This window comes from Lytechinus pictus, chromosome 11, assembly GCF_037042905.1.
Source record: "Lytechinus pictus isolate F3 Inbred chromosome 11, Lp3.0, whole genome shotgun sequence".
In the NCBI taxonomy this organism is placed as follows: domain Eukaryota; kingdom Metazoa; phylum Echinodermata; class Echinoidea; order Temnopleuroida; family Toxopneustidae; genus Lytechinus; species Lytechinus pictus.
In genome coordinates, this window is record NC_087255.1 from 15,396,007 (window position 1) to 15,418,165 (window position 22,159).

Here is a 22,159-nt window from a genome sequence, read left to right on the forward strand (position 1 = left end):
CTCGGGGTAATTTATTCATGACGTCAGTCCATAATGCAATTCGCGTTCCACTTCCGCCTTGGTCAAAACATAAACACGTGCGGAAGTCAACTTTATACATGCGAATAGCGTTCATAAGCAACGATGGTGTCCCACCAGTGAATGGATTTTGGGAGAGACCAGACCGAAGGGGGAGGCGCTCATCGACGATGGTCATATTCAATAACAACACTGACAGCAGTGTTGTCTTATTCCTTCGTAAAATGTGAGCAAATAGCATTTCTTTCCTCCTTCTCTCCCTCTCTCTCTCTCTGTCGTTGCCTCCTACTCCGCCATCATATTTAACGAAGAATACATCACTTCTTCACTCGCTGAGCTGAGAGGATTGTTGCATAACACCGGTTGAATTCGGCGAAAGTGCTAGTGAAAGGAGTACATTGCTTGCATATCGCGGGAAGTTATTCAAAAGCGCGGGCCGTTGAAACTCCAAGATCCGAAAGTGCGCATGCTCGTAATATCGGGCTTGTTGCCTCGCTCGAGCAGGAATCGCTGTCGTGGGATGGTGCAGACGGGGTTTCTTGAATCTCGAGATTAATCGCGAAGAGGGCTGATCGGGCTAAAATCTCGAGATTGAGCAAACTCGGGATGGTGCAGCACCGCCTATTGTATCTAGTTTTATGTCTCTGAGTTCCTAAATACTACATCTGGCGACGAGAATGGCTGGAATAGGTCTTGTAGCACCTAACCCATTCCTAGCAACCCCAGGAGAACCTCCTGTGCCTTGGTCACGATGGATTTTGAGCTTCAAAACGTATTTGACTGCAAGCGGGTTGGACACAGCGGAGATACCCGACCTCCGCCGCCGCGCAATCCTGATCCACTGTTTGGGCGCAGAGGGGCAGCGGATCTTCGGACAGCTGGAAGTGTCTACTACCGGTACGTACGATAAAGCTGTTGATGAACTTGAGAAATATTTTGGGCCAAAAACAAGTGTGATGATTGAACGATATCGTTTCCGACAGAGAGTACAAGGTCATGGGGAGCCAGTAAAACAATATGTGGCAGCCATAACCGAACTGGCATCCAAGTGCAAGTTTGGCACCTTAAACGATGAACTGGTTAGAGATCAACTAATCGAAAAGACGTCTATTCCCCGTATTAGAGAACGTCTGTTAATGGAGGATGACGGTCTGACACTTAAGAAGGCGCTCGATCTAGCGATCCAGATCGAAGCCGCAATGCTGGACGCCAAGCTCCTCAAACAACACGATGTGACTGTGAGTGCCAGTACAGGACATAGTCATACTGCACATCAGGCAACTCCAGTACAGAACATCAAACGACCATATCATAACAAAGCCCGCTCTAACCATGCTAACTTGAAGTCGTGTTCGAACTGCGGACGGACACACCCTCCGAAAGCGTGTCCAGCGTTTGGAAAACGTTGCAATTCGTGCTCGAAGATGAACCATTTCTCTAGCGTATGCAGATCTACCAAGAAAAGTGCATCTTCAGTTCGACACGTTGATGAACCAATAGAGGGCGACATAGCAAGCAGCGTGTTCACACTCTCAGACCGGATTTCTTCAGCAAATTCAGGTCAGTTCAAAGAATGTGAAGTGCAGATTGCTGGTACTAACCTCTCTTTGATGATTGATGTGGGGGCCAAAGTGTCAATTCTTAGTGATAAACTGTATCATCGACATTTCTCACATTGTAGCCTGTCATCGACATCGAGCAAGCTCATAGCATATGGTGAACCACCTACACTGATTTCCGTTCTGGGCACGGTTGAGCTTCCTGTCGGGTACAAGGATGTACATCTCGACAGCTTTACGTTCTACATAGCGAAGGGCGAGAGCCTTATGGGAGTCAATCTGTTCGACGCCCTAGGATTTCAGATGAACGACCACACTGGTGAACGCATTCGGCTCATAGACAATGCGTATAGAGAACGCTATGCTGCACTTTTCAACGAGTTTGGTAAATGCAAAGGATATTGCCATGCACCAAGGGTGGATTCCTCAGTCCCACCTACTGCACAGAGTCTCCGTCGACTTCCGTTAGCTGTCAGGGATGAAGTCTCAAAGGAACTTCATAGGCTTGAATCCGATGGCATCATCGAGCGCATCGATTCATCCCCGTGGGTGTCTAATCTGGTCATCGCACGCCGTAAGAATGGAGATCTTAGACTTTGTGTAGATTTGAGGGCAGTCAACAAGGCAATCATTCCGGATAAGTATCCACTTCCTACTATGAATGAACTTTCAGCTTCATTCCACGGTGCTAAAGTTTTCTCTAAACTAGACATGAGACGTAGCTATCTCCAGGTTCCGCTAGCAGAGCAGAGCCGCCATCTCACTGCATTCAACACACACATAGGCATGTTTCAGTATCGCCGTATGCCCTATGGACTGAATTCAGCACCTAGCGCGTTCCAGAAAATCGTTTCTTCAGTTCTAGCTGGAATCGAGGGCACGTTGAATCTCCTTGATGATGTGGTAGTCTTCGGAGAGGACAAGGCTCAGCACGATCAACGATTAGCAGAAGTCATGACGCGCCTCGCCAAGCATAACTTGACGCTCAACGAGGCCAAGTGCACGTTCGCTGCTTCGGACATTGATTTTCTGGGATATCATGTCACTGCAAGTGGTCTGACGCCTACACTCGACAACGTTGCAGCTATCCGAACACTCCCAGCCCCAACGAATGTGAAGGAGCTAGCCTCATACTTGGGAACAACGAACTTCTACCGCAAATTCGTGCCACAATACGCAGAAATCGCAGAACCTCTGCAGAAGCTTCTCCGGAAGGACGCGCTTTGGGAATGGCACAACGCACAAGAGACCGCATTCAACACGCTCAAAGGAAGAATCGCAGAGCCGCCAGTTCTCGCTCACTTCACTCCAAGCGCTGAAATGTACGTGACTACAGACGCGTCAGCGTTCGCTATCGGAGCAGTGTTATCGCAAACGATCGACGGCAGTGTACGTCCGGTCGCATTCGCATCTCGAGCGTTGTCGGACACAGAGCGAAAGTATTCTACAGGAGAACGCGAAGCTCTCGCATGCATCTATGCCTGCGAACACTGGCATATGTACCTCTACGGTCGCAAGTTCACACTTCGTACTGACCATCGAGCCTTAACAACCTTGTTGAGCACTTCAGGATCTGGACACCGCCCACTCCGCATCTACAGATGGTCAGATCGACTGCACCAATATGATTTCAAGGTCGAATATCTCGCGGGTTCACGCAACCGAGTAGCAGATATGCTTAGCCGTACACCGAACGCGAATAGCAATCGCGATAGCCATGCAAGAAGCGACATCGAAGACGACGTCGAAGACTACGTTCTTATGGTGATCTCTCACGTGACCGCAAAGCTTGTGACGCGTGAGCAGCTGAAAACAGAGTCAGCCGCAGATGCAACTCTACAGAAGGTCTGTCATTATCTCCAAACAGCATGGCCTAGAGAGATTTCCGAAGACCTCGTTCCATATCATCGTGTTCGCAATGAGCTAGCTATCTTCGACGACACGTGTATCGCCCGTGGCACCCAAGCGGTAATCCCGAAATCGCTTCAACATCGTGTGTTACAAACCGCACATGAAAGTCATCCAGGTGTGGTGAAGATGAAGCAACGATGTCGCGAAGCAATCTGGTGGCCAGCGATCGATCGACGCGTAGAAGATCTCGTCAGATCTTGTGAAGCGTGTACTCTCAGCGAGAAAACTCAACCGCGGCCAGCACCACTGCAGCCGACCCCATGGCCGAAGAAGTCATGGCAGCAACTTCAAGTCGACATCTTTGGGGAAGTCCAAGCCGCTCCTCAAAGTCAGCGATTTTTGTTAGTTGTACACGACCTCCATAGCAAGTGGCCTGAGATAGCAGCAACAAGCTCAGTCACTACGACATCAGTCATTAGCATCTTGGAGAAGATGTTTACCAAGTGGGGTCTTCCAGAATCTATCACTACGGACAATGGACCACAGTTCACGTCTGAACAGTTCGAAGAATTCCTAGCCGTTAATGGAATTCAACATCGCCTCACAACTCGCTACAACCCTCAAAGCAATGGCGGCGTAGAGCGTTTCAACCGGGTACACAAGGAGAGCTTGAAAGCGAATCTCGCAGATGGAATGACCTTCGATAAGGCCATCCAGACCCTACTACGCACGTATCGCTCAACATCTCATTCGCTAACCGGAAAGACTCCAGCAGAGTTGATGTTGGGACGGAACCTCCGTATGCCATTCAACATCCTGAAACCACTGGTTTCAGAGCCTGCAAGCACACAGGCTGAAGCGAGAGAGATTGAGAGGAAACAGCAAAGCATGAAAGCGTACACTGACAAACGCAGACGAGCAATCACACCGAAATTCGCTATCGGTGACTGGGTTCGTGTAAAGCGTCCAAATCGCAAGCACAAGCTAGCTTCGGGGGTATAGAACCCAAACAGATCGTGAAGAAGCTCGGCTCGAATGCATTTGTACTAGATGACGGAACGCGATGGAACACCAGACGCCTTATCGCGAGCAAGCCAGGCAACATGAATGAAAGCGATTGGGAAGACACCTTTCCATTCCCTACAAGCACTGAAGATCAAGAGCAACAGCGAGCAGAACCGCGAACTGTTCGTCGTTCTCAGCGTCTAAGGAGACGACCTGGATATCTACGAGATTACAGATCTTAAATCCTTAGAGCCGACAAGTATTGAGCATAGAAATTAAAAATCTGGAACGTTTAAGTTTTGGACTCATATGAAACAATTGCTCAATATAGGTTAATAAAATTTCAGGCTTGTTGTTAATAAACAAGTTTTATTTTCTGGACTCATAAACTTTTGAACTCATATCTGGACTTAGTTATATAACATTATTCATCTCTTTAAAGGAGGGAAATATGTTGTGTTTGTAAGACTGTGCTAACAGTCAACGTCGAGGGCTCAATCCCCTTTATGTACACATGATCACAATATGATCGGACATCTTGGAATAGATTAAATCATCTCAACTTCTAAATTCATTGTATCTAGTTTTATGTCTCTGAGTTCCTAAATACTACAGTATAGACGTACAATCAAGTGAAATATGGAGTCACATAGGTATAAAGAAGTCATATTAGCAGGCAAATTTGACTGGGGCTTTAATATGCTGTTCTGTATTTGGATAAAGTCGTAAATTAAAGGGTAATGCTTTAATTATTTGCACATTTGAAACTAGTAATGATATGTAAACCTTTGTTATAGGTATTTGAAGGTATAATGTTACATGGAAAATAATCAACAGGGGCCGGGGCAGATTTTGCTCCCAAAATTAACAAAAAACCTCTGAAAATTCAAAGAGCATTGAAAAAAAAAATCCCCATTCATCTCTTGATGTCCCTCTGCCCCATCCCTTCACGATGTCATCATCCGTTTGGCCTAAAAATGGACGAGGATATTTTCATACTACACAGGAGCAGCAGGCATAACACAAGCTGCACAGAAGAAATCTCTTCTACACATTGCAGGACCGGACGTCCAAGAACTTTTTGATACAGTCGACAGCCCAAACAACACGCAGAATGAATAAGATGTTGCTCTCGCTGCTCTCGCTGCTCTCACTGCATACTTCGCTCCAACAGCTAACATTGCATTCGAACGGCATCTGTTTCGGCAGGCCAAACAAGGACAAAATAAAACAGTGGATGATTTTTGCACCTCGCCTCTTCTTGTAATTTCAACAACCGTGACGAACATGCCCGAGATCAGTTTGTGGACAAGTGTGCGTCGTCAAGCCTTCGAGGACGGCTGTTGAGAGAACGGGATTTGTCGCTGAAAACCCTACTCAACATCGCCCGATCGAGCGAAGCAGCTGCCAGCCACGCTTATGAGATGGAAGGGAAATCGGCCTGTGAATATGCTTCAAAAGTGACTGCCTATCCGGGACAATCTCGTGGTGAGCGTGGACCGCCACCGCCGAGAACGTCGCCGGGAGATAAACTCTGTGGTAACTGTGGTAGATCAGGACACAAATCGAGAGACTCAAATTGTCCAGCCAGAGGACAAACATGTAATAAGTGCAAGAAAGTGGGACATTTTGGACGGGTATGTCGCAGTTCAAAGTTTTGTCAACCTCGGGGCACCCCTGTTCATACCTTCAATGATGAGGATCGTCATTCAGAGGAACCAAATGATCGCCTCACTGACAAGGGGTATAATTTTGAGGTTCACACAGCGAACACTGTTCTTACCCGCACGGACATAGATATCAGAGGACTAAACGTACCCATGATCATTCACATTTCATATTGTGTTTATGAGGTTGACATTCTAGATAGCATATTTATGATTGTTAATTGTGTTTCATAAATGCACATTGAACCATCAATGATTGTCATGACCTTCAGTTATTGTGAAGTCAATAAACAATGATGATGTCTTGAAAGAGAATCCAACCTTGGTCAAAAAATGTTGTGTGAGAGACGAGAAAAAGAAGTAAAGAATGGTGAAAGTTTGAAAGAAATCAGACAAGCAACAAGAAAGTTATGGCTGTTTTGAAAGCGAGATCCCTATTAAAGACTTTGTAAATTTCAAATTGGCAACTGGGTATTATAGTAAATCATGACAAGTGGTAGTGACACCAATGCAACCGATATGAAGACTCCATGGGTACTATGATTCCCAATTTTTACAACTTTTAAAAATACACAACTTTGTCTGAAATTGTTCAAACTTTTGCCTATCTACTTGTCTGATTTTTCTTTTTCTTTCAATCGGTGGATGAGGGCTCATCTGAGCTTAATATTACGATAACAACATGAACCAACATCATTACTATTATCATCAAGTAAAGAAATGCATTGCATTAAAAACAAAATGTAAAAGGCACAAAGGAGAAAACAACAACAACAATTATAGATGTGATGGTATGGCAATAAGTACAGCATTCTCTGGGGATATATTTCTCTCTACATAGTATACCAGTTTAGCATCCAATCCTAGGGCCTTCATATAGGAGAGTCTTGCCATATCTAAGATACGCTTGCATTTGAAGCCAATCTCTTCACGTTCTGGAACAGACAGGCCCAGAGAACTGCAAGAAAATAAAGAATACAAGAGTGTTTTAATTGTATAGCATAATACACGAAGCAGTTTAAACATTAATAATTAAATTCTTTTTAAAAATTTGATTACATAGGAAAGGAAAAGGTTTGTATGTGTATAATCTAAGCATCTATAGGTCCATCTTCACCAGCCAGAGTTTTCAAATCAGCGCGCTATTTCTGATCCGGTAAATTATCCCGATCTGAACAATCTCAAGATTATTTGTAATGTAGACGCAATTATCGCGCTAGTTCGCTGGATTAATCTCAAGATTGCAATCCCAAGTAAACTTGGGATTATTATTCCGCTAATTCGCAGGTGCAGACGCACTCGGGATTATTTATTCACGGCGTCAGACCATTATGCATCGATGCCTCGCTCGAGCAGGAATCGCTCTTCTTGCGATGGTGGAAATGGGGTTTTTTTAATCTCGAGATTAATCGCGAAGAGGGCCGATCGGGCTAAAATCTTGAGATTGAGCAAACTCGGGCTGGTGGAGCACCGCCTTATGTGAACATGCTAAACAGTACAGGGAAACAAGTGTATTTTTGTTTTTATTTTCCTGGTTAGTGGTAACCCAGGTCAAAACTCATATTGTATCCATGCACTGGAACCCTTTGACAATGGTGGGATCCCACTTTACAAGCATTGCTTTTAGTGGACCCCTCATTTCCATATGCTCCAATTCATACTGCTTTCCTTTAAAATGTCAATCCTTAAATTTGTATCTGATTAATATATTACTTTTTATTATATTTGAATGGAAGTGAGATGAAAAGGAGTTTGAGCTTTCACTCCTCTGGCTAGTTGCTTATATACCAGTACATACGCTTTCTGAGCAGTCTGGAAGTACATGCACTTAGTCTTCACCAGTAACCATTAACAGCACAGCAAATCTTAAAGGTCAAGTTCACCCCAGCAAAAATGTTGATTTGGATAAATAGAAAAAAATCAGACTAGCAAAACACTCAAAACTTCATCAAAATCGGATGTAAAATAAGAAAGTTATGACACTTCAAAAATTTGCTTATTTTTCACAAAACAGTGGTATGCACAACTCAAATGAGAAAGTCGATGATGTCCCTCACTCACTATTTCTTTTGTTTTTTATTGTTTGAATTATACAATATTTCATTTTTTTTAGATTTGACAATAAGGACCAACTTGACTGAATCATACATGTATAGTATTAAACAATGCTCATTCCACATGTTCAGGGAAGAATTAATAATTTTTTCACTTGACAATGAAGAGAAAAATAGAATAATCTCTATTTCATCTAATAAATTGCAAAAGAAATAGTGAGTGGATGATGTCATCAGTCTCCTCATTTGCATACCCACCAGGATGTGCATATAACTGTTTTGTGAAATTAAGCAAAACTATAAATTGTCATAACTTTCTTTTTTTACATCCAAATTTGATGAAATTTTCAGTGTTATGCTCGTTGGATTTTTCTCTTTTTTATTCAAATCAACTTTTTGTTGGGGTGGACTAGTCCTTTATAAAACAATTGATACATATGTTTGACTATTGACTATTCTTGTACCAGTCGTTCTAGCCACTGGATGCTAACACCATTTATGATATTGGTCTTGAATGGGGAGCACAAAGCACGGTCATAATGCAACAGAAAATGACATCATTCATAATTCTTAGGGGAACCCTTCAAGGGGGGGATTTCAAATTTTGTACAACAAGCTTTGAGACAGTTGTCTCGTCCAAGATAGAGTGGCAAGAATTGTCAAGAAAGTCCAGAACCTGACGTCCAGTGTATAGTGTTCTGGATTTCAGTCACAGTCTGTGATTTCTGACAACTGTTATATAACTACTAAGTGACATTCTTGCATCTGATTGGTTGAGAGCAAAGCTGTCAGAGAAAATCAATGATAAAATGATTCACGGACCACTTCTTAGATAAAACGTAGGGTATTGAAAACTTTCTTCACATTCTTACCTCACTATCGACTCTTGCTCTGGTGGAATGTCGGAAGCCTCTCCTATCCTCTCTTTCCTTTTACTCCTGTCCAGGTCTTCTACAGTTTCAGATCCTGCTTGAGTTTCTATCGTTCCATCTTCACTTCCAGCCTTCCCTCCATCCCTCCAAACCTCATCCTCTTTCTCTTCCTTAGCAAGTCTGCTTCCACACGTGGCCCAGCTGCTCATCCTGACCAGAGCCATAAAGTCCCTCTCCGTGATACCAACTTCCCGAAAGAACTGCTTCCCAATGTGAGTCCTCCATGAACAACGATGGTGACAGCACAGTGCCATGATGACCCCCTTCACAAGAGGAAGCACTCTGCTTTGATATCCTCCTTCTGTTTCCAGAACCTTGCAATTTCCACCTGAGTTTTCATCTGCACTTTGTCCAGGATCACTTGGAGAAGTGTTTTGTCCATTGATAGATTGGGCATCAGTCATTTCCTTCTCACTCAAGACAAGGTTATTATCACAACTTTCAACACTACTGGACTTAAGAGCATTGGAAGAGGGAGTCTGTTGAGTGATATTTTCTGAGAGCTGTGAAATGTCTTTGTCTGTGGATTGTTTTATGATGGCTTGGGTATCAGATGAATCATGGGAACTATTTTGTTTGTGATCTGATCTTGTTTCCATAAGGCATCTCAAAGCTAGATCTGAGAGACAAAGCAAAAAAAAAATTCATCATTTTGAATCCTGATATCCAGATAATTATGTGCTAACTATGATAAGAATATTCAGTTCTTCATATCAAATATCATTTGACATCTCTATGCGATTGGAAAAACTATACATGTAGGTATATTCACTTAAACAAAGAAAGAACCCATGTTGAACACCATCATCATCATCATCATGATCGCCAATAAGATCATCATCATTTTCATCATTATTGTCATTATTACAAGCAACATTATCACCATCTCCAGTACAGACATTGATATAAGCATTTTTTGTATGATGGAGAAGAGGGAATGCAAATAAGATTTCTTGCATTAACGCAATCACCATTATCATCATAATCATCATCATTTTCACTTTCACTATCATTTTCAATACAAAGTCAATAGCAATCATAACTCCAATTGTGCGTTCTCTTCATTGGCTCCCCATACATCACTGTATCTCTTTCAAAGTTCTCCTTCTCACCTACAAAATTCTCAATGGCCAAGCCCGAAAATATCTTACAGATCTCATTTCCTTACGCTCTAGTACCTCCTCAAGACCTCTTCGTTCATCGTCTACAATGCAGTTAACTCCTGGACCTCAAACCTCTGTGACGTTTTTTCGTCAATTGCCCCTTCCCTTTGGAATAAGCTACCATCTTACATTCAGAATGCCAAGTCTGTGAATCAGTTCAAAACCCTACTCAAAACCTACCTGTTTAATAGATGATTCACAGTTGTGGGTCGGTCAATTGCAATGCACACCAGTTTTGATTTTGTCTTATTTGTATAGTTGTATTATCTTTGTCACTTTTTTTTTTTAAACCCAAGTACAAACCATAAACAGAACACAGTGCGCTTAGAAACACCAGAAGTAAGCGCCTTATAAATGTTATGTATTATTATTATTATTAATTGTCTGACTTGTTAACTGAACTGTAAAATTAACTTTCAAACACCAGTAATGATATTCATTTCTTTACTTTATTTACCTGTAGCTGCACCGCAGAGATGTTTTGTGTAGGCCACCACAGGTCTCTCTTTATGGCTACACACAGTCGGTACTTTCCCCAAGACTAGGTTCTCTATATCCATATTGATGCGTTCATATTGGTGTCCTCCACTATCCCCCTTGTATAGTGAGTCTCTCTACGATACAGAATCATTGAAAAGCAAACGAAGATAGTAACAATTAAGAAAAAAGAAAAAGTGCTTAAAGGGATCGTCCGGGCTGAAAATAATTATATCTTAATACATAGAGTAGAATTCACTGAGCAAAATGCCGAAAATTTCATCAAAATTCAATAACAAATAATAAAGTTATTGAAGTTTAAAGTTTAGCAATATTTTGTGAAAACAGTCCGATGTCACATCTCCACTTTCCGTTTTCTTATGTTATTACATAAAATCATATTTTTTTCATTATTTCATACTTGTGTGAATAATATGTCTCCCTTATAATGAAATTTTTCTAGTTCTTGGAGGAAAAAATTTGAATAAATCTAATTTCATATAATAAAACACAAAAGAACAAGTGGAGATGTGACATCATCAGCCCACCTAATGAATATTCATGACGACTGTTTTCACAAAATATTGCTAAAGTTTAAAATTCAATAACTTTGTTGTTTGTTATCCAATTTTGATGAAATTTTCGGCATTTTGCTCAGTGAATTTTATTCTATTTATTAAGCTATAAATACTTTCAGCCCGGACCATCCCTTTAACAGCGTAAAGAGAAAATTATCAGTATCTACATTTGATACAGTCATTTGGGGGTCACTAGGGGCGAATAGCCCCCCCCCCCCCCCCTCACTTCAATCCATTTCGGTACACTACCAAGATGGAATGTGCGGCTCTACAGTAAGCTCAGTGTAAAGTTCATACCAAATGACACTCTGTGTCAAGGATTCTTTCTGCTTACATTGTGGTTAATTGGTATGTGTATGCACACAGCAGTAATATTTCATCCTCTTCTCAGGGAATCGACCACAAAACCTACTTTCATATCACTATCAAATGTTGTTTTTTCATACATTTCCATTAAGGTGGGTTGGTTAAAGTCAAGTCTATTTTGTTAAAAGCACTTTGAGAGTATACAGAATTTTAAAATGCCTTTCCAGATCCTTCACTATTTTGCCTATATGAAAAATGGGGGGATAAGAAGGAAATGGCAATCAACTGCATACATGCTGAAAAAAATATCTTTAAAAAGTGACCTGGGCTCTGTAACACAAAGATTTGCAATGAATTGCAAATACGAAAGAACCGCACTGATTGGACCCTAGTCAGTATTTTAAACCTAGTGCGCATGTAACGTTGATATTGATTGGTCAGTTCATTTAGAAATTGATCGCTAGTCTTTGTGTTACAGAGCCCAGGACAATAATTGTCAAGGCCTCCTAACTACATCTATTCAAATTTCAATGAATTTTCCAGTTATAATGGTAGTACACAACCAATGAGAGACTTTTCACTGTACGTTACCCTTACTATGTGAAAAAAAATCACAAGTTATTCATCTGACCCTAACGGCCCCCACCAAACAAAAATATTTCCTAAATTGTTCATATTGCATGAAATATAAATAATTCTTCCAGTATTGAAAATCTGCCCCCGTATTACAAAGAGTTATGATTGATCCAATCAATCGTAACTCTATTGAAATCCATCAGTGTCATAATTTTTTCTTCAGGAAATTCATTAATTCATATAAAGAGAAAATTTTTGAGCAAACATGCATGTTATATGTTGACTTTGCTGGCTTTCCATAATCACAACTCTTTGTAAGATGGTCTGAATTTCAAACTGTACTGCAGATAAAACCTATGATATGTAATATCATACAGCTAATACACAACATTGGGGGCGTTAGTAAGGATTATACACACAATGTACATTTGGAACATTTCTGAAGTTTGGACCGTTTCAAAGGTAAAAGTGTGTGAAAAATGTGTTATTATCCAAATCCTCGAGCAAAATGATGTGCATTATTTGTTTTATAAGATCAGTGCTGTTGAATCTTTTTATTTGATGAACCATCATCTCAAAACCATGACTGGTCAATAGAACTAGCCAATAGTACCCGTCAATTAGGTAATCATCGGTTTATTTCCAATTGGTCTGATGCCAATTCGTCCAATTGCCAACTCGTCTACTATCATTTGGTCTACCATCAGTTCGTCCACTCACCACATGGTCTACTTTCAATTAGTCTAATGCCATTTCATCTAATAACCAGATGGTCCAATAGCCATTTTGTCCATATACCATTTGGTCTAATTGGACTAAGTGTTAAATTGTGCAAAGTGAATGAAAATGAAATGGATATCAGACCAACTGGTTGTAAGATGAAAAGGTCATATATACGAAATGGTGATTAAACAAAGTGATGATTGGACCAAATGGATAATGGACCAAATGGTTGATGGACGGAATGGCATTAGACTAACTGAAAGTAGACCATGTGGTAAGTGGACGAGTTGGCAGTAGACGAATTGGCAATTTACCAAACTATCCTCTTGGTAACAATAATTGACTGGTCACATGGAAGATTCCAGGAAATAATTTGATTAGGATCAATATTATTATTCTATAAACCTTCCTCTGTTCTCAGTCTTACCTTGTGTCTGACAGAAGCCCTGTCAATAAGTAGAAAACTAGTTTGGTCCAAGTCACTCATGGCTTGCTGGATTTGTTGTGATAGTCTACCTGAAAAAGACAATGAAATATATTAATATAAAAAAAATTGAAACACTTATATGGAATAGAAATTGATCTTACGAGCAATTAACTGAAGTGACGTGTCCTATAAATTTGAAAGATTTGAAATTTAAAAATACAAGGACTCATTACACCTTTTAAGATTTTCATTCAGAGGAAAATCTCCTACAACCTATGAATTGGTCAATCGTAAACTCGTCATAGATATCTATAATTATGACTTTTTATCTTCATCAGACGTTCTGATACCATCTTCTTGGTCAGTTTGTACAATGCATAGATGCTCAGGAAATGACTGTACTACACATTTGATATATGTTTCATGGACCACAAGTTAACTAAGTGTCACAGTATTAAAGGTTACAGATTCTCCTACCTCGACCAGCTCCAAACTCTACATAGCATGTCGTCGGCTGAAGAAGATTCAATCTTTCCATATGACCCAGGAGTGAGTCTAGCTGAAGAAGGTGTTTCCTGGCCGATACTCCGTTGTCGGGGTTCTCAAGATCAGCTTTCAATGAATCATGACGGAGGATCTCAGTCTCTATATCACCAACATGATCTAGAAGATAAGATAAGATAAAATAAGATAAGATAAGATAGGATAAGATAGGATAAGATAAGGTAAGACAAGACAAGATAAGGAAATCTTGACAAGACAAGATAACATAAGACAAGATTAGATAAGATAAGACGAGACAAGATAAGATAAGGTAAGACAAGACAAGATAAGGAAATCTTGACAAGACAAGATAAGACGAGACAAGACAAGATAAGATTTTATTCACTCTATCGACCCCCTCTCGAGGTATGATAGTACAACATATAAACATCATGTAACAAATTATAAACAAATGTATGTGTACATTGTATGCAATCTGTTATAATTTCATATCAATATAATATAACACGTCATACAATCTATTTATGCAAGGAAACGAACTGGTCGTTTCACTAACCTACCACTTCAGGTACGAACTGAACTAGAAGTAGAAGTACTACATGAATTAAGAATACAATCTTTTTTTTGGTTTCTGACGAAATTCCAACATAATGAGGTGAGCAAATTTAGCTATTTTGTAAGAATGCCCGCTTTTTTAGTATCATACAAATTCAGATAAGAATTGGATAATGCAAAATTGATACAACTTACAGATAACAATCTGCACTACAAAATACCAGTTTATATTATATCAATAATTCAAAACTTAAAATAATGTGTTGAAACAAGAAACATACATATAATGGCATGATCTAAAACTGCATTTTACTTCTCTAACCTAATAAAAAACAATCTTTAGATTTGCCAATAAAAAAAGATAATTCTGATGCTCAATAATGAAAAAATATAGAATAATCACCTGCAAACACTGATTCCACTTTCGATATGATTTTCTGAAGCTCATTAAGAGAAAAATCAGTCAGACGCATCTGTGGATAAATTATCATTCAAGAAACAATTCAATCACAGGGCTTAAAAACATTTCATTTTGCATTTCAATCAGAATCAGAAACTCTTGTAAGTTGCATCCTTCCCCCTTGGCCCTTTCTCTCTAAAATGATGAAAAGTTATGCACATCCATCACATATATATTCATTGACTTCAATTCTGGAAGTCGTGCCACATATTCAAAGACAAGGAATGTATCATTTAAAAAAAAACTTGAATAAAGTAAAAAGCATCTTAAGCTCTGACGTAATTTCATAGAATTCTGTATGACAAATCAATGAAGCTTCAATCCACCTATTATAAGTCCTTAATTATAACAATGAAAAGAAATATCTCATAATAACTGAATATATATATATCAATATATATTAATAGAAATCATAAGGTATTATATATAACAACAAAGCTCCAAATCTCCAATGAAATAATTCATAACAAACCTAAAAAATCACTTACTGTTTGTAAATCCTGATCATATTCAGTTGATCCAGCATTGATGCCTTTCTCGTAATAGATCTGGGGAAAAAGAAAATTACCATATCATAATGAGACAGGTCCATAGCCAGTGTAACACTTTTTTAAAATCTTAACATAGATAAATATTGAGAACTATTTACAAAATGTGATGCAAACTAGCAACTTGTGCATGTTGGGACTCAGTTCTTAAAATCAAGAAAAAACTTAGATTATCTTTATCCTCTTTTTATGAAAAAAATTTTAGTCTATGTTTATGATCTCAGTGTCTTTTTGCATAGAGATTTGACTGTATCAACAGTACAGGATTACGTGGCCCTGGATAAAAATAAAGTCAGGCAATTACAGGCATGAAAGAAGAGAGAGGGGGGGGGCAGAGCTCTTGTGAGAACAGAAGTCCAAAGTTATACCTAGCTTTACCTAGTTAAGCTAAAAGCATAGCCAAATGAAATGAAGCATTGCATATACAGTATAGTATGCACAAGTTGGCCCTCATTCAAAGTAAATTCTATCTATTTGTGAAACATCCTCAAATTGTATTTTTTACTAGTAGGAAGGTATATATTTTCAAAATGTACTCACTGGTTGTTCTTTGGGTCTTGAGTTGCATACTTTGACATGTTTCGCAAGTTGTTTCACTGCAACAGTACTGCAAATGAGAACAGAAGAGAGAGATGCGTGAATATTTGTACCAATCGCTCTGACCATCTTTATAATATATGTGTGAAAAGTACATGTAGATGATGGTCAAGAATGAAGACAAATGTGAGAAATCCATATGATAGTTACACGGAATTACAAAGGTAGTTGGGACGGCCATGGAGACACCATTAGCACCGTCCTATGTCAACATCTTCATGTCTGATTTAGAAGACAAACTATTACAAGCCTCCCCTGTCAAACCATTTCATGAATCCTGGCGTTGTTACATTGATGACATCAATTTCCTTTGGGTCGACGATGAAGAATCCCTTCAGGAATTTATCCAGCATGCTAATTCCTTCCATCCCACAATCAAGTTTACATTTGAATCAACCCCACACCAGGTACCTTTCCTAGACACCCTCCTTTACATTAAAGATAACACGCTCCATACCACTCTCTACAATAAACCTACTGACAGTCATGCATACCTCAGGCTCATTCCTCTTATCATGTCACCCACCCCACATACTTCTCTGGAATCCCATCAAACCCTTCGTATCCGTCGAATTTGTTCAGAAGAGGACAACACTAATTCCCCACTATATCAACTAAAAGACCATTCAAAATCCTGCCGATATGACCCAAATCTAGTTGAGAAAGGCATCAACAATGGCAGACTCATGCCACGTTCAGAATTGCTAACCTACAGAAAGAAAAACCAAACATCACGAACACTGTTCGTCCTAACGTACCACCCGAATATGAAGCAGTTGTCTAAAATTGTCCACAAACACCTCCCAGTCCTCCATCAAGATAAGGCAATGAAGGAACTGTTGAAGGAACTGTTTAAGGACCCACTCACGATTTCTTTTCTTAGATGTAGATCTCTGAAAGACCTTTTAGTATCATCTAGGATCCCCAACATCGACCTATCAACCCCTGAAATTCCCCAACAGATACATGTAGGCTCCACTAAATGTAGTGCATGCAAATGTTGCATCTGCCCATTCATTGAGGAAACTGATCATTTTACAATCACAGTCACGTGCCAAAGGTTTCCTATTACCCAACACATTCACTGTAAGTCTAACTTTGTGATATACCTGATAACTTGCAAGAAATGCAAGATGCAATATGTGGGAAAAACCACAACCACCCTATACACACGGATGAGCAACATCAAATCTGATATAAAAAAGTTCAACACCAAAATATGAAAGGACATCCCCATTGCCTCCCACTTCAACAAAGAAGGCCACTCCATCGAACATATGCAAGTCACTGACTCACTGGTATATATAGAATTAATCCACAATAAAGATGCTGTTGTAATACTAAGAAGGGAATTTTTCTGGATTCTTAAATTAAAAACCCTTACATGTAAACCCAACGGTATTAATGTAAATGAAGAAAGACCAAAAGATGTTTCTTTCTGGTCTGGACGTTTATTTTTTGTATACTTGAATAAATACTACATTTTTGCTTTTTGCCATCTATGAAGCTCAAACATGTATTTCTAGGTCCTCTTGTAAACATCGAAATGTGAATAAAAAGTAGTATATATTTATTTACCTTATATCCTGCATGTGCTACATTAAGCCATTCTCTTCTACAATGTAATTTGTATTTTTCATCAGTTCATCAGTTTCATCAAATGCACTAATTTTACATGTACTTCGATTTTCTCAGTACGCCCTCTTTTCTCGCTTATAATACATTTTACTTTGTAAATAACACACGCACGGTAGACAACATAACCCTACTTCATTTCAGCAAATGGAGATTTGAGCTGTAATTTGCTGTGAATGTTTATAAGTGTTTTTATCAATCTCTATGTATTGAAATTCATGCCGCTCCCATGTTACTTTTTCTATTCTTTTTTATCAAATTTTTGTTTATATTGTAATGCTATGTGTGATATTTCATGTAATTGTTTTCTTGATTATTGTTGTATAATTATTTTACAAATAAAAACTGAATTATAAAAAAAAAATTGCTGTGACCCTTGTCAGATACTATTTCACTTTACTTTTTATTTCTGTTGAGTATGATTCTTTGTTATTCCGTGTATTACCATAAGATTTATCTTATTGTTTTGTTTTGGTTTTGCTTGTAATAATTTGCTGTCATTTACCATTATGTTTGTTCTGTCGTTATTCTATAATTTGCTTTCTTTGTTTTATTTAGCAAATAAAAACTGAAGGAGGCCTGGGCCAAAAGCTTTGCAACAGTGTATTACTCTGCTTCATTCTTGACCATCATCTACTCTCGACACGTAACAAACAGTGGCATAATAAGCAATTTTTGGGGGGGGCTAGATATGGCGCATCGCCAAAACTTCAGTTGCGCGCGAGCAAAATTTTTGATATTTTTATTACAAAAATCCAATTTTATGATAGATTTGAAAAGCCCCATTCCCCCATCTGTACGCCACTGATAACAATCCATTACTATTATCATGGTACCGCTACTGTGTCGTTGTTTTTCGATTGAAATATGCAGTCCACCTGAGGAAATAGCTCACAAAATAAATCTTAAAGGAAAAAAAAAACTCAAATTGTAGGCGCTTGGTAGGGATATGCTAAGTAAAAATGTTCATTCCACTTCAATCCAAGTTACCTTACTTCAATTCAAGAGCAAAAAAAAAAGTGACTTTTTTACTTTGAAAGTTATGGATTAAGTATAGGAAGGGAGGTGTTTATGTTAAAGAGAAATTCCAGTAGTTGCAGTAAACACTGATTTCATGAGAAAGTCTGTAAAACCAGGCTTAATTGTCAGTATATCATCGAGGATCTAGATCTGGTACAGTTACATAAACTGAACTTTGTGAAATCTTGAAATCTACGCTGAAAAATGTTCAGACTGAACTTCCCCAACACAGATAAGCGCACGTGGGACAGCGTATAATTATTGCTTTGAGCGTCGGGCCCGACGCTCTACCCGAATCCTGTGCTTATTTGCTGATTTCTCAGCAATTACACAATTTCTTCCAGAATCCTTTGGCACATGCGTTTTATTTATACAAACAGACACATTGGTGGTCATTTCATTGGATTCTGTACGAACTCATTTTGATATCGTTACCAAAACTAGCATTTACCTTTAATGTCACTATGATTCTGATTTGTAGGCAAGACTATTAAAGTTTTATTTTTTAATGAAATAGTCATATGAACTGATAAACTCTTCTGTAATACTTACTGGTGAGGGTCATAGGGACATGGTATTCGCGCTGTAGTAACGGGCTGATCCTGAGAAAATAACAGGGGGGAAAAGAACAAAATTAACAATTCATGTAAAAGGGAATTGAGAATGGGAACAAGATGAAGTAAGAGAGGGATTGTATTGTTGGATAAGTATACTATACAAATAAACCAGGCTTTGAGTAAGTATAGCGGGAATTATTCATCCGAGGTTGGACTGGCATTACAATTTTTCCCCCGAGGGACGAAGCCCCCGAGAGAAAAATAGTGATTTTGCCAGTACAACCGAGGATGAATAATTCCCTCTCTACTTTCGAAATAAAGGCCTGGTTTATTTGTTTTATATCCTACTTTAATAAGCAATAGATCTTGATAATCTTGTTCTTGTAATCTTAGTTCATCTTTTTTTTTTAAATCTTAACCAAACCAGCCGCCGAGGCGCTGACTGACCTACTTTTCCTGAAGTGCTTAGCTACGCGCTCAGTGCGCGGAACGCGTATTAGTGCTTGCGCCATCATGATCTGTGACGTCAATGATGGAATAGTCGACTATTCCATCATTGACGTCACGGAATAGCACATTTTCTTCGGTGGGCGTTTCATTTTCGACATCATCGCAAAATAGTGAGAATATGTTTGGTCACATGATGCTATTTGAACCAATCAGCATACAGGATTTAATTCATGTAGGATATAATAGATTCTATCCAAAATGTAGGCCTATGTTTCAACACTGAGATTTTCCATGGATTTTATGGAGTAGTTAAGCCTTATTTTTCACTATTTAGGAAACTTTGAGTACGTTTTGGGCAATTTCTGTGATAAAAATGCTAAGTAATAAAGAATATATTAAGGTAATGCTTTTTAGTAGAAATGCTGTTACTTTTTTTTGTCCTACCTAACGTTAGCAAAGTTTACAATTTCATATTTTTTAGCATACAAACATGATCTATTTTGCTCCTTTTTTAGAAGTTATGTGAAATTTACATAACTTTTAAGTAATTTCTATTATGTTTTAGGACTTGAAGATTACTTTAATGTATTTTTAAGGACAAATCAAGTGTTTCTAAATTTGGTTGTCCCACTCCCATGTTAGCCAGGCGGCTTCTAGAGAGTAAAAATCATTTACTAACGTAAGCAAGCGTCCGTATCGTGGGTGAAGAACAATAGAAAACAAGATGGCGGAGTAAACATCGGGCAAGTCTCTTCCGTCTATTCATGATATTTTTCTCATTTTTTTTGATGAATTCTTGCCTAAAAATAAAATCCATAGCGTAGAAATGTCGGAAATGAAGTTGTATCCCATGTACATGATTTAGGGCTAGATCTTTTAGAAAGAAAGTAGAAATCTCGGGGGCGAAAGTTTCAGGTTTTTTGGTGGTACACGCAAAAGTATATGACGGAAGCCCTGGCTTCGTATGAGAGTGACCTTACGTTAGTAAATGATTTTTACTCTCTAGAAGCCGCCTGGCTATCCCATTTATCTGACGTTCATGAATTGTATTTACAAAAAATAGTTTTATAAGGAAAGTCCTAACAATCAAGTAACAATACATGAAAATCAATATATGGGACATAGGCTGGGAAATTCTGTAAGAGTGTGAAGCTTGAAACTAGGTTACTTACAACTCCATTCTGATTTCCGCTGAATTCTAGATGCATGTGCTCTCCACAGTATCTTTTTCCTTTGCCTGGAATAAGTCTGCAAAGCCTTTTTCTCTTCTTCACAAAGAAATTACACTGGAGTTTCTCATCCATTCTGCCAGCTCAGATTCTAACAAACTGTATGGTATATCAACGTTGATGGCGCCGTAATTGTAATGTTAAAAGTTGTCGTTCTTTGTATTCTTTTTTCTCTTCTCTTTCATTTTATTAGTCGTAATATCTGTTATGTTCTGCTTCTTTTGTTGGTTTCATTGGCATTTTTGGCAATCAGCCATTTTACGCGACTCGGTGTCGCCATTGTCTACTACACTGTAAAAAAATATATTAAAAATTACCCAATAAAATTTGAGGCAAAAAAAAAATGCCTTAATTTTTCAAGTATTTATAAGTTTGGCAGTTTTTTTGTAAAATTTACTTATTTTCTTTGCATCCCTTTTAATCAAGTAAAATAAGTTACAACAACTTAATTTATATAAGTTAAACAATCACTGAAATGCTTTTCATTAAAAAAAAAATGGGGGAGTGGACTTTCGTGACTTCAAAAGTCCGCTCCCCCATCGTCCCACTTTCAGTGGCATCATTTTCATCTTATAAACATCTTTTATGCATATATTAGGCTTTATGTATTGTCACTTAGGCCTACCCCCACCTACCTCTATACATGATAGGTACTGACATTTATATTTGTACGCGACCGCTTCATCCTAACAAATGAAACAGTGAGAATGATATTAGCATTTTCCGAAAAACCTATTAAAAGAAATCCGAAATTTTCTGATGAGTGACTATATATTCAATGTGGCTCTTTCTTTGATTCAACAAAAGAATAAAATATTTTGCAAACCGTAATTCAAAACAATTTCAAACACAAATAGATAGGCCTATGACACTTATTTAGATATTTTAACATTTATTTGCTCTTAATGACTATTCAGGTATTGTTTAAATAAGGCGTTAATTGAAAAATATTACATTCAACACGATTTTATGATTTTTATCAGTAATAATTATTTTTGTTTAATCATGCTAATTGGAGTTAGATTTAATTAATCGAAGCAAGCTAGCAATACGTGAATTTTCGTAAATGTAAATTGAATCCAAATAAATCAAGTAAATCAACTAAATTAAAAGACAAGTTAAACTACTGAAAAATCGAGAAATAATTACAAATAATAAATACTTACATACATTAAGTGTTTACTAATTCAGAGAGTTTTCTTTTACAGTGTAGTATTAGTATATCTCATTTTAGAATGGGGTTTTTCAACCAGGCGATAAATAAGAAC

General features: G+C 38.5%; 2 protein-coding genes across 2 annotated transcripts; one reads left to right on the forward strand and one right to left on the reverse strand.

Moving 5' to 3' along the window:
- The first annotated feature begins 695 nt into the window (after positions 1-695).
- LOC135156033 (uncharacterized protein K02A2.6-like) lies at positions 696-4,430 on the forward strand. Its single transcript, XM_064107033.1, has one exon. It carries the CDS (start codon positions 696-698, stop codon positions 4,428-4,430), a length of 3,735 nt encoding a protein of 1,244 aa, XP_063963103.1.
- A 953-nt stretch (positions 4,431-5,383) lies between these two features.
- LOC129270879 (tRNA:m(4)X modification enzyme TRM13 homolog) lies at positions 5,384-21,010 on the reverse strand. The gene is made up of 10 exons (XM_064106855.1): positions 20,835-21,010; positions 19,208-19,257; positions 15,944-16,010; positions 15,344-15,403; positions 14,799-14,868; positions 13,814-13,999; positions 13,337-13,425; positions 10,707-10,863; positions 9,027-9,705; positions 5,384-7,058 (listed from the first exon to the last, which is right to left on the reverse strand). The coding sequence occupies exons 1-10, from the start codon at positions 20,964-20,966 to the stop codon at positions 6,878-6,880; spliced, it is 1,671 nt and encodes a 556-aa protein (XP_063962925.1). The 5' UTR covers positions 20,967-21,010; the 3' UTR covers positions 5,384-6,877.
- Between the last annotated feature and the right edge of the window lie 1,149 nt (positions 21,011-22,159).